The sequence below is a fragment of the Stegastes partitus genome, unplaced genomic scaffold (genome assembly GCF_000690725.1).
Source record: "Stegastes partitus isolate 25-593 unplaced genomic scaffold, Stegastes_partitus-1.0.2 Scaffold1094, whole genome shotgun sequence".
Lineage (NCBI taxonomy): Eukaryota > Metazoa > Chordata > Actinopteri > Pomacentridae > Stegastes > Stegastes partitus.
Window position 1 is genome coordinate 156,504 of NW_007578825.1, and position 13,011 is coordinate 169,514.

Consider the following 13,011-nt stretch of genomic DNA (forward strand, 5'->3'; position numbering starts at 1 on the left):
TCTTGCCATCCCTCTTTTTCTAACATTTTTTTTTTTTTTTTGTGAAATTCCTTCCCTCTCCCTGGTTTGACTGCAAAGCTTCTTTCAGCAAGACCATAATATGAGATGTCTGGCTGCAGGGGATGACAGAGTCCTCCAACAAAGACGCAGAGTGTTCCCGACGACAGTTGTACAACTTCACTCACAACAGCAATTACTGAGGCACAGGGAACCAGTCACAGCAGCCACGCTTCCACACGCATTTTACACAATAAAATAACAAGTTTAGGGTGCGGGGAATTGGCACGAATGAGCGCACTCTTCATCAGCAGTTTGCAAAAATAGGGTCTCGATTAGAAACTGGCAGAAAGCGATACTGTGCTGTCTGTGGAATGTTGAAATTGCATATTTCCAAAAACGTGACATTGTGATGAGTTCGTGCTGCATAATCTTCCCCCGAAATACTTCCAGCCAATTACCAAAATCCGTTGCGCCGCACATCTTTATTAACAACACATGAACGGCCCGTTAACACAAAGTTATGCGGCGATTCAACAGAGTCCAAAAGAGGCTAGCTTGTATCAAGTGACTCACAGGAATTAGGCTGACTAATGTGAACGTAAATAAACAGATAGCAGGGACACGGGACTTGACTGGCCTGTTTGGGCACGGCCTGGGAACCGTGGCCGTCGGCCTATAACGGGACAAGGCTAAAGAACTGCAGGTCAAGATGTGGATTTCTCAGAAGTTGAAAGAGTTTCCTGCACTCGCTGCAGACTTGTATGTGTGGGAGGATGATGGCAGGATGCCAGACAGCCATCAGCGTGTATGTGCATAACAACAGGGCAGCTGGCTTACATTTCGTCTACAATTGATATCTGACTATAAAAGATTAATTTATGATTGCCAAGGGTTAGATAGGAAGATCAAGACCAGATCAAGACCAGCAGATGATTAGCTTCACTTATCATAAAGACTGGAAGCTGAGAAGCAGGAATAACTGGCTTGTCTTAAATGTAAAAACAGCAAGTTGTGTTTTTGCAAGGGGATTGTTTTCGTGTCGTCTCAGAGCCTTTTCATCACTGCGATGCTAGCAGTCAACCACCGAGGTTTAGGGGGGTGTCACTGCTCCTGACCACAAAGAAACAGTCCAGTACATAAAATGCAACTTTTATGTAAGAAGCCAAAATATATCATGTGGCCATCAGTGATCTGTAGCTGTAGGGGTGCTGGTAGGCAGCAGTTGTTTCCTCCTGTTTTAACTCCTGGTTTAGCTTCATTTAATATACAGAGATGAGAAAAGTATCCATGATCTCACTGAACTCTTGGAAGAAAAAAAAAAAGTGGGGGAATTGACCAATTTCCCAAAATGTTAAACTATGGATTTATGGGAATTGTGTACTGTGAATGTGAAATAATGTATAATCAGTGGATAGCTAATAATATGATATGCATAATCACGAAAGCAATGCTTGTTTGTCCTTCTGCAGCAAACTTACAAAAACAGTCACAGGCATGATGGTGCATTTTTTTTGTGGTTCTTTTTATTTTCGATGACAAGGTTTTCTTATTTTTTTCGGTTTATAATAACTCGTTTCTCCAATCTCTGCATATGTCTTAACAGAATGTGACATCATCATGTGACAGCGTAAACGGGCCAAAACTTAATTTCTTCAAACTCGACACTGCACCTCCTCAGGTCCCCTGCGATACAGATGTAGACGGGATGTTTCATCGTTGAGATGTGCAAAGAACAGACTCATAGACACAGACAGAGATTCATGGAAATATAGTTACATAGCATTGTCATGTTACACAACATTTTCGCTGGATTTGACGTCCTTGCTTTCTGACACCACTTTGCCATCAACCAAAGTCTGAGTGAGTGTCACCACTTTGGTTTGGACTGTCTTCGAGTCAACTGCATCCTCCAGTCTGTTAGAAATAAAAGCATAAGTGTAAAAAAAACAAATTTAGTCACAACTTTTACACTGGAATCAGATACTTTCTGTCATCATTTTTGTGTCGGTTTTGTGCTTTTAAATTATCTGGTGTCCACGTGCTGAAAATCAGCAGTTGAGATGCAGGTGATGGCATCAGCATTGCACTGAAGCAGACGAGTCACTTTTACTTTCCATATCAATGCTGCTTCACGTTTGCATGAAGGTGATTTGAATTTAATTTGCAAAAGCTCCCCAAAGCTGTTTTTTATCAGGGAGCTCACATTCAGTGTGTGGCATACACATTGAATGTTTAGTTTTGAAACAAAGGCATCACCATTTTTGCGGCTGTTTTTAGTGCTTCACCTGTACTCACCTCAATTCACCATCCAGCAGCCTCCTGTACTCGGCAATCTCAGCCTCCAGTTTCACCTTGATGTTGAGCAGGTGCTCGTACTCCCTTGCGTGGTGCTGGATGTCGATGCGGATCTGAGACAGCTCCTCCTGCAGCTTTACGATGATTACGTTATACTTCTCCAACTCCATGCTGTAACGCTTTTCGATGTCACGCAGGGTGGCCTCCAGGGACGCTTTCTGTTGAGAGGTGCAAGAGAAAATGCAGTAGACGAGTGAAATGTTGTTTTTTTTGTCCTGTCTTACAGAGAGTTAGACGAGAAGATTGATACCTTTCATGTTTGTATGATGAATAAATATCAATATAGACAGTCAGCTTCATAGCTAAACTTAGCATAAAGACTGAAAACACAGGGTGAAAGCCTGCCTGTCTATGATTGAAGGTAATAAAATTCAACGACTAGCACCTTTAGACTTTACTGACTACGCCCATAAAACCCCCACACTGTCATACTTACACTTTAGTTTCTATAAAGTGTTAACTGGCGAACTTCAGTGGTGCTGGCAGGTGAAATAGCTGAACTTCTAAGGTGTACAATGCTTAGTACACCAAGAACACCTAACTAGCTTCTGAACGATGACAATAATCATGGAGAGAGTATCCTGAAGAAAGGCTCACATCTCAAACCATAAACAATACTGGCACGGCAAGAGTTCAAGTTAATTACTTAAATCAGCACGAGGCTTCTTACCAGACTAAGCGCAGACTGCAGTTCAATGTCCAGGCCCTGATACCGCCTCCTGGTTTCAGTCAGAATAGTTGTGCTCTCCTTCAGAGCTGTTGAGCTTTCTGTCACTTGGACTTGCACCTCTGTAATCTGGATACAAGTTTGAATACATACAGTGGTCATGTATGGAACTTAAAGAAAAAAAACAAACATGTCACTTCTCAACATTTTCTCAGGCGAATTCTGTTGTACCTGAGAATCGTGCCATGCTTTGAGCTCCTCCTGGTTCTTCAGTGCTATCCTCTCGTACTTAGCTCTAATCTCCTCCATAATTTTGGACAGATCATGCCCTTTAGGAGCATCGACATCCACCTGGACGCCAGCCTGACTGATCTGGGCACGCAGTTCTGCAACATCCTGTTGAGGAGGAAATAGTCAGGGGAGTGATTTCCTGATAAAGGTTACTAGGGTCATCCTGAGCAAAGAGGTTAAGGAAAAAAACAAGAGGATGCCACAATGGTGATTGCATTGCACAGTGCTGCACTGTTGTAATCAAACAAGTTTTTCCTCTTTGAACTACGATGTTCAGTTAGATTGGACCAAATGTTTTTTGCTGTTAATTCAAACCAATGTTCCTCACTGTCGCATGGTTCTTTTTCAGGGTGATCAGCTCTTCTTTCAGCGACTCGATGTCGGTCTCCAGGTGCATTCGTATTACGTTGGTGTCATCCAGGAGCTTCCTCAGTCTGGCAACGTCAGCCTCCACCGTCTGCCGCATGGACAGCTCATACTCCATCCTAATGACACATGCTGTATATCAGATATATTCGTGCTGGATGGGGAGTGTGTTACATTTTGCGTACAAAGCTGGACACTCACTTGCCCCTGAAGTCGTCTGCAGCAAGGCTTGCATTGTCAAGAGCGATATGAAGATGGGTGTTGCCCTTGATCATGTCAAGGATCTGAAAGAAATGAGATAGTTTTTGTGATTTTTAGGCTGTGGAACTGTGTTATTTTCATGGACAACAAGCTTCCACTTTGATGGACTGGGCAGACAAAAGAATGTCCTTTGGTAATTCCTAAATGCTGGTTATCTTTTTTTTGCTATCTATCACAGCGAGATAAAGACAAACCACAGGTAATAAATGTTGAGAAATCAATGAGTGAGAGAGATAAACTTTGAAGCTCAGCAGGTACGATAATAAAAAGTTACAGTGAGTCAGGTGGAAGGACTTTCACTCCAACGTTGTGTGACATTTACAAGGAAAGGGAAAGCTGATCTCTGTCAGAAAAGAATGTTGTGCATGAACTACAGTTCAACAGACCTCGTTGAGCATTATCTTGTCAAAACTACCTCAACTAGTGTTTTATTAGCAAAAGTGGCGTTCCTGCTACATGACCACTTCTTAATTCACTTTATGCGTAACTTTGTAAGATGCAGGCTATTTTTATTTGTTTCTTATCATCAAGACTGAATGAGTGTTTCATTGGCTCACCTTGGCCCTCAGGTCCGAGATGATGGCGTTGTACTTGCCATAGTCCCTCCCCTCCAAGGGGCCTCTCTTCTCGATGGTCTCTCTGATCTTGATCTCCAGGTGGTGGTTGGCCTTCTCTAGATTCCTCACCGTCTCCAGGTAGCTGGCCAGACGGTCGTTGAGGTGCTGCATGGCAACCTTCTCGTTCCCAATGGCCAGGGTCCCAGAGGTGGAACTAGAGGACTGGTAGTCAAACCCGCTGCCGAAGCCACCGCTAACCCTTCCGCCATAGTTGGCGCTGGAGATCCTGGTTCCATGGCCGCCTGCTCCTCCGCTGACACTATGTGCGTAGGCCCTTCTAATTTGTACAGGTCCAGGAGTGAATCCTGTCATTGCAGAAAAACCATAGTTTTGAGAGGTCTGGCGTCTTAAGTGGTGCTCCATCATGAAGGAAGTGTGCAGATCAGTCAGAGTAAGAAGCGGCACGTCCTGGCGCAGAGGAGGTTGGCAGCTGAGAGTGGAGTTTGAAAGTGGCGTTCAGGGTCTTATATATGACGCTGAAAGGCAATATTCCTCCAGCCACTCCTCTCTTATCTTTGACATTTTTACCTTTATCCACCTTGTTTGGACTTTGAAACCATAAACACCCACTGCCGAAAGATCTATCAGAGACAGCAAGGTGTGCTGGCATTTATATTTTGATAGTGTGTAGTAAATAAACTGTATCTATGGTAACTACACAGTCGTGTAGCGGATGTGATTGGACAGGCTCTGGATTTCGTCGGATGTTAAAGCAAAGGACGAGGCCTGCATCTTCTTCTACGTGCTCTGTAGGATGCTGTTGTAGATTTGGTATTAGATACAAATCACAGAGCCATAGCGGTGTTATCATCAACATTGGTACTTGATTGAATGTCAGTCTCATGTATAAGGCTTTATCTTGCTATGGTCAAGATGACACTTGAAAAAATTCACCAGAGTATAAATTGTGTATTTGCCTGGAGCTAAAAATAGTCCTGAACAAATGCACAATTTACTCCCGTCTGAGCTCTTTTTGCTAAACCCTACAATGTCCAGCTGTTTTAAGAAATTATTTCCACAATGAAAAGGTTTCTACATAAGTCAGACACCTTTTAAAATGTAAGTCTTCAGTTAGAAATGTGGCTTGGACATGTGCGCCACAGACATGTTTGGTTTGTCGAAAAGCATTGTGTGACAAAATATAGCAAATGCTGTAGTTTTTAAGTGGATGCTCAGTCCAAAAATACCAAAGTTTATGTTGCTTTAAGCACCAGTGAGAAGCACAATCCAGAACCTATATACTGCATAGCGGTTTAGAAGACTAGAGGATTTTATGGCTTTGGAAAGTTACAAACAATAATTTTACCTTTCAACTCAACAAACAGGAGGCAAACAACGCAATTATTGTGTTACGGTACAAAATAACCTACAAGGAATTGGCTGGTCTCTGTTTTCGCTGCAGAACCCTGCATTTGCAGAGGCTGTTGCTTCCTAATGAGCTACATGTAGTTTTAAATGCTGTACAGGGACTGTAATTTTAGCACAGCAAAAGCAAAGAGGAATACTAGCGAGCTAAATCAGTACCCACGAGAATAAAGTAATCTAAACACGTTAAGTGTTCCTGTGTGTGTAGACTGGCCGACAGCCAAGAGACCTATTGTCTGTTATCACATTCTGATTATTAAATGTATGCAACCATGTTCACAAATAAAATTTCCAAAAATGGACTTTATTGAAAAGTTTGAAAATCACAGGACAGCAGGCATATTCAACTGGACAGAAAGAAAACAAGACGATGAAATATGGGGGGAAAAAACAAAAAAAAAGCAATTAACTGGACTCTATGCTTTGAAATTGTCTTCAATTAGTTTGTCTTGTCGTTCTCCAATTCTAAACTTTTGTAAACATGTGCAGGTCAACATACAGACACATAAATAGATTGTGATGAAATAAATAAAAGATGATTTTGTTTTCCTCTAATCCAGTTTTTTTTGTTTTTTAATCAGCCTGTGAAACAACGTTATAGCTAAGAAGTCAGACTAATGCAGGAGACAGCCTAGGGTCTGTAGGTTAGTGCTGCATGACTAAAAGGTTTGGAGAACTCACTGGAAGTACAACTTGGCCTATCGTGTGTTAGTGCTACGATGCAGTCGTGGTGATTGTTGGGAGCGTCGGTCGGTTGCTTCTTGTACTCAGAGGTTCTTGGTCTCTGTGCTGGAGGACACCACCTTGCCGTCCACCAGGGTCTGCGTGACTGTCATCACTTTGGTTTTCACTGTTTTCTGTTCTTCCAGAGCGTCCTGGAGCCTAAATGAAAAACATCAAGTTCCAGTTAGTTACCAAGTAGTTTCTGTTGACAGACGTCTTAGTGACAAATGCAGGCTAGTCGTGTTTTAACGCACTTGAAGTCTCCACCGTCCAGCAGCCGTCTGTACGTCGCGATCTCGGCCTCCAGCTTCATCTTTATGTTGAGCAGGGACTCGTACTCCTGTGTCTGCACCTGGATGTTGTTACGCAGCTGTGTGAGCTCCGCCTCCAGACTCAGAATGATGTTGTTGAGAGACTCGATCTCCATGTTGTAACGCATCTCCGTGTCCCTCAGCGTGCCTTCCAGAGAGACTTTCTGTGGGCGAAGGGGAGGAACGGAACTGGTTAAATTTTTACAGAAGACCCGGCTCTGCGATGACAGGCTCCATAGCGACGGGTCACCGGAGTGTAAAGCTTGTGTCAACAAATTAAATGCGAGCAACCTGAAGTGAGAGTGCTGAGTTGGGAATGCAGGGAGTTCAGATAAGCGTATTTTGAGGTAAATGAAGTGTGTGCTGACTGAGTGCTTCTCACCAGGCTCTTCTGCGACTCCAGTTCGATCTCGAGGGTTTGTAGCTGTCTGCGGAGGTCGTTCACTTCTGTCTGGGCACCCTTCAGGGCCTCTGTGTTCAGGTTGACCTGGGTCTGCACTTCTGTCATCTAAAATTGTAATTAAGATTTAAAACAATAAGAAAATCCACCTCATTCAGGGACTTTGTGCTCGAGAGGAACTTACATGTGTGCACAATAGATACGCTGTTGTTAATCATTTACCTGAGATTCATGCCAAACTTTGAGTTCTTCTTGGTTCTTCAGTGCCATCTTTTCATACTTGGCCCTAATTTCTGCCATGATCTGAGACAGGTCCTGTCCCTTTGGAGCGTCAACATCTACATGGACACCGGACTGGGCGATCTGATTACGAAGCTCCATAACCTCCTAAAAAAAAAAGAAAAACAAATAATGGATAGAAGAATTAGTTGCCAGGATAACAAATTTGGACTTTTATTTCTTCATCTGTCTAATTAGCTTTGCGTAGATTCTAGTACACTTCAAACAGGACCATGAAATAGTCTTCAAACCATTTAAAGTGACTTTGATCTTATTCACTCCACCACTAAAGACTTTATTGAACTTTGCCCCGGTCGTGACTCCGAGCATCTCCCAACCATAATAACACCCTGTGGTCACGTAAATATACATGGGACGCATCTAAGGCTGCGTCTGGGCCCCTTAACACTTAATTTAATATTTTCCTTAGTAAACAAATGGTTATGTTTTAGCTTATGCACTTAAATCATAGTCATTTAAATTCTTTGGTGCTTTGCGCGTTGCCAAATACGGATGGGAACCATTTTTACGATGAGGCTTCCCACAGGATTCACACTCAGATATTTCAGATTTCTTAACAAACCTCCCTCTTCCCAGTGAAGTTTTCTCAAGCTTGTTTTCAAGAACGCCCTGTACCCTGTTCAGGATGCGTCGCCTGCAGTCATGGCGCAGCATGAGTGCGTAACTTAAGCACACATGGTGACAATGGGAAGGGGACTGTTGAGATATCCACTGAGCTAATATTTGTTAAGGTCTTCCTGGTGTGGGTGTTGTCCACAAGTTCTTCAAAAGTAGTTTTGTTTTGGGATTTATTCGATTTTCTTGGAAGCATGGCTTAAATTGTCAACAATCAAGTAGCATGAACTTCTCAAAATGCACAAAACCGAAACGCAAACACTTTATTTTCAAAGTCAGCTTATTATGATAGGTTGGGGCGGTTCATCAATTGCTGATGTTGGGAGAGTTTGGGGTTTTCACATGAGAGATTTCTGCTTTCTGGTTTTTGTCCTTGTTTTTCTCACTGGTTTCAATTGGGTGGGTCTCAGCTGTAAAACTGTGTCACCGTCCACCAAGAGCTCTGAGGGTGAGTTGAGGGTGTTGACATCACCGTCGGTCAAATCTGAGTACGCCACATCCACACAATCCTAACTGAGATTAGCACTTGTTGTTATTATTTTAAACTCTCAATAAACAATATCTTAATGTGTTTTTCTTAATTAAAATTTGATTTTTACTTTATATAGTGAAAAATATTTATTATAAAAATACCTAAGGGTTGAAAAAAAGTCTAAAATCCAACTTACGTTTTCATGGTTCTTCTTGAGGTGGATGAGCTCCTCCTTCAGGGCTTCGATCTCGCTCTCCAGGTTCATGCGGCTCATGTTGGTGTCATCGATGAGTTTCCTCAGACCCACGATGTCGGCCTCCACGGACTGGCGGATGGCCAGCTCGGACTCGAATCTGACAGCGCAGAGCAGAGCAGGTGAGGAGAGCTTCAAAGCCTGGCACAGCTGCTCACATTCACAGAGACTGAACTAACTGTAAATCCACCTATGACATAATTGTGTTAAATGTCTTGCTGAACCTAACTTAAACATATAGTTTCGCAGAGACTTGTTCTGAGGCACCTTTAGGTTTAAATGTATGCGGTCATTATTTGGTCAGCATACAATATTTCCCCCTCCACCAGCTGTGTTTGCTATGACATTTCAGTTATTACACAACGGCAACGTCTCCACCAACTATTAAGCAAAGGTGATGAATCATGACTACAGGACAGATGTCTGTCCCTTTAGATCATGACACTATGTATTCATACTACAGCCCATTCAGCTGTAAAACAGGGTGTGACCACAGCCGTCTGGCGTAGTGTTTCACACTCTCATTGCTAGAGGCGGCTCTTACTTCACTCTGAAGTCATCGGCTGCCAGGCGAGCGTTGTCGATGTTGAGAACCAGGCGGGCATTATCGATGGTGGCATCGAACACCTAGAATGGGTTTAAAAAAGAAAGAGTCTTAGTGTTTGGAATGACAAGACTTCAGAAAATACACAAGTTGTTGTATTTTGCAAGTTCTTGTACAATTTAATTTTATGGTAACAAATGAGCTTGGTTAGCTGTTTTCCTCTGTTTCAAGGCTTTATGCTAAGCTAAGCTAACTGGCTGCTGGTAGCAGCTGCAGAATTAGTGACGAGACAAGCTTTCTCCATTTAACTCAAGAAAACGAAACATATTTACCAAAATATCTAAATACTTTATATCGTTCAGGGTAATGTGTTTTTACTTTTTTGGATCAAAAATAAATAATATTTTATCTGGCCACTGTTAATGCATGTTTAAAAAACAAGATGATATTTCACTTACATAAGCAGCAACAGGTTTTTGTTAGAGATCGGTATCACTATCTATGTGTGTATGTGGGTAGCGTCAGCAGGACCCTTTTAAAAGGCAGATGGCTGCAATATTTGTTTAAGAAGTCACGGTACGGTAGATAAAGGGGATGGATGGCAGGGAGGCATCCAGGTGGCAAAGTCCACGAGCCAATCAGTGGCTGCCAGGCAGCTACTGGCCTGTCGCTGCTGAGGAACAGGATCTATCCTGTCAGCAGGTAGTTTGCATGAGGATGGTGGTGGTGGTGGTGGTTTGGGTGTGGGTGTGTGCTTGGTCATATGATTGTGTATGTATGTGTGCGCTGGGCTTCTTGACGTTGAGTGATTTGCTGGATTGGTCTGTTTTAATGGTGCCGTGGGAGTCTGTGTTTTCTCAGATGGAGGCTGGGGCCGACGGCGCCATTTGAGAGATTTTTTTGCCTCACACCAGCAGAAAAATGTGACTTTTTCTGACCCTGAGCTGTTTGGATAAACTAAGGTCTCCGGCTGTTAGTAGAATAAACAAAACCTAATTTCAAAGTGTATTTGTTCTTATGTAATGTTCTGAGAATGATAATATTTGAGGAATGGGGAATGATGACTGAGAATCTTCACAGACAATATTTGAGGAAATACATCTCAAACTCCCTTTTTCTTCTTCTTTATTTATTTTTTTGTTTGGCCTCCAGTTTCAGTTGTGTCCTTGTTTCAAATAAGGATTTGCTGACCTTGATGTTCCTATCTGCTACTTCAACATGGAAAAAAGATTAGAAAATGACATGCTCTTTGTTCACATTTTCCCACAGTGAGAACATGCAAAAAAAACTAGCAGCTTCCCTGTGCTGCACTGCTACCATAGACACAGTAATTAGATGTCTCTCTGACTGGAATGTTCCATTTGGACTCTTTGCTTAATTTTTTGAAACGGAAAATGCAGTTTGATTGAAGAATGTAAAAGTGTTTTTTTCCCCTGCTGCACTCAGTGGGAACCAAACATTGAATGAATGATTAACATGTTTTCCTGCTTGTCAAGTGCCTTTATTAACGTTTAGTTCTTAAACCACCTTGTGCTAGTTCGCTGCAGAATGTCCATTAAGTGTAAAATTGTGTTTTCAGTTAAACAATCAAATACAAAACATAATCAGGTCAATGTTGAGTGAGCTAACTTCTTGACCCTGCATGTATACACAGTAGGAATCATTATACTGTATGCTCAAGCCCATTTTCCAACTAGCAACACTAAACATACAGGAAAAAGGTGTTTGGAGTCACGAGGATTGGGCCTGCTGGTTGACCCTTTGATCTGTAAAGTCCCCGGACTCTCCTAATTTACGTTTCAGTCTGGTTTCCTGTCTCTGTGACCCCTGATGCTCTGACGTGCCTCCTCCATACTGTTTCCGGTCCAGCCCTCGGCCCCCGGCCCATAGAGTAGCAGTGGGCACCGGGCCAAGGACCAGCAGGAATCGTCACTTTTAGGAATCTGCAGACAGTCTGTAACCCTGAGCGCTGACAAGGTTTTACGTAGGTCAGGAGTTGAGCAACGTATTCACTGGAACACGTTCCCAGTGTAAAATACATTCAAGGATTCCGGTATTGTTCCTCAGTCATGTTTTAATCAGCTACACTTGCGTCACATCTTCTCAAAACATTCATCATTTCACAACATCTCTTCCTGGTTTTCATCTTTCGGGTCACACATCCTTCATTTCCTCCCTCCATCAAATTTCCTCCCCACATGCTTTTGTTGAACACTTAATACATCACGGCGTGCACATTCCCCTTGTCTATCCTCCCCCCATCCCTCTCCTCACCTTCCTCCTCAGGTCATCCAGGATCGCCTGGTACTTGCTGTAGTCTCTGAAGTCAGGTCCGCTCTTCTCCAGGGCCTCCTTGATCTTAAGCTCCAGCTTGCTGTTGGCCTGCTCCAGGTTCCTCACTGTCTCCAGGTAGCTGGCCAGACGGTCATTCAGGTTCTGCATGGCGAACTTCTCGTTGCCCATGATGTCGCCGCTCTTCCCGCTGGCACTCACCTGGACGCTGCTGGAGAAGCCCCCCGCTCCGGAGCCCATTCCCATCGCAGATCCAAAACCCATGCGGCCCCCGGAAGAAACGCTGATGCGGTTCCCGCTGCCCCCACCATGAATAGTGGCTGCCCTGTAAACAGGAGCGGAGCTACGGGTGATTGACATGGCTGGAGGCCTGCTGCTAGTAGTGGAGTGCACAGAGTATGTAGAATGCCTGGAGGTTTTCATTGAAGCTGTAGAGTGTGAGACTCAGTGAGCGACTGTAAGAGAGAGAGAGAGAGAGAGGCACAAGCTGGGCAGGCAGAAATTGGAGCTCACAGACACAAGGCAGGAGGAGAGGGGAAACCGTTTAACTATATAAACCTGTGGGCCCTCAGGTCCGCCCCTTAGACCTCAGACCACTCCTCCCCCCTCCACGCTGTCCCCTCCTTCTTTTCCACCGTACCAAACCGCAGGACTGCTCAGAGCATGCCTTCATCCTCCACAACCTTCCTAAGTTGGTAAATTTTGAGGACTCTGGAATTCAATAACTTGGAGATTTAGGAGAATTGAAGAAATAAAACTAGACATTTTTTTTATTAGACAAGAATGACACAACATTAATACTTGACGATAGGACAGTAAAGTCCAGGACTGTTATGGCTACTTATTTCCCCCCCTGGAGAGACTAAAGCCCATTTCATCTTTTGTAGTTTTTGTATGCAGTGACGCAGCTATGCATATTATAAATGAATAAGTTTTCAGGTAAAGATAAAATAACACCAGCCTGGTTTGTGATGCTTCACTGGGTTTGACACTTGCTACAGATGGTTATTCAACATAACATTGGGAAAAAAAGGTTGTACAAATATGTCGCAATCTGTAACATATTTCTGCGACATATCCGAGAGACATCATCATCATCACTTTGACTTCATTGTGGTAAGTCACTGTGGGTGAGATCAGCTCATGCTGAACCTGGAGGAGTCGGTTGTCTCATTCGAT

General features: G+C 43.3%; 2 protein-coding genes across 2 annotated transcripts; both read right to left on the bottom strand.

Moving 5' to 3' along the window:
- Window positions 1-1,501: 1,501 nt before the first annotated feature.
- On the bottom strand, window positions 1,502-4,971 carry LOC103367852 (keratin, type I cytoskeletal 18-like). The gene is made up of 7 exons (XM_008296012.1): window positions 4,498-4,971; window positions 3,881-3,963; window positions 3,642-3,798; window positions 3,254-3,418; window positions 3,026-3,151; window positions 2,296-2,513; window positions 1,502-1,914 (listed from the first exon to the last, which is right to left on the bottom strand). Exons 1-7 carry the CDS (start codon window positions 4,921-4,923, stop codon window positions 1,791-1,793), a joined length of 1,299 nt encoding a protein of 432 aa, XP_008294234.1. The 5' UTR covers window positions 4,924-4,971; the 3' UTR covers window positions 1,502-1,790.
- Window positions 4,972-6,205: 1,234 nt separating this feature from the next.
- krt18a.1 (keratin 18a, tandem duplicate 1) lies at window positions 6,206-12,366 on the bottom strand. Its single transcript, XM_008296013.1, has 7 exons — window positions 11,815-12,366; window positions 9,541-9,623; window positions 8,940-9,096; window positions 7,579-7,743; window positions 7,339-7,464; window positions 6,900-7,120; window positions 6,206-6,804 (listed from the first exon to the last, which is right to left on the bottom strand). Exons 1-7 carry the CDS (start codon window positions 12,253-12,255, stop codon window positions 6,690-6,692), a joined length of 1,308 nt encoding a protein of 435 aa, XP_008294235.1. The 5' UTR covers window positions 12,256-12,366; the 3' UTR covers window positions 6,206-6,689.
- Window positions 12,367-13,011: the final 645 nt, after the last annotated feature.

Bases quoted from the DNA above. Each gene is read 5' to 3' on its own strand.
- LOC103367852 (XM_008296012.1), bottom strand. From the start codon at position 4,923: ATGATGGAGCACCACTTAAGACGCCAGACCTCTCAAAACTATGGTTTT. The intron at 3,799-3,880 runs GTGAGTGTCCAG...ATGTGTCATTAG, and splicing joins GCAGACGACTTCAGGGGCAA to GATGGAGTATGAGCTGTCCA. The intron at 3,152-3,253 runs GTACAACAGAAT...ACTTGTATCCAG, and splicing joins AAGCATGGCACGATTCTCAG to ATTACAGAGGTGCAAGTCCA.
- krt18a.1 (XM_008296013.1), bottom strand. From the start codon at position 12,255: ATGAAAACCTCCAGGCATTCTACATACTCTGTGCACTCCACTACTAGC. The intron at 9,097-9,540 runs GTAAGAGCCGCC...CTGCGCTGTCAG, and splicing joins GCCGATGACTTCAGAGTGAA to ATTCGAGTCCGAGCTGGCCA. The intron at 7,744-8,939 runs GTAAGTTGGATT...TTTTTTTTTTAG, and splicing joins TCAAGAAGAACCATGAAAAC to GAGGTTATGGAGCTTCGTAA.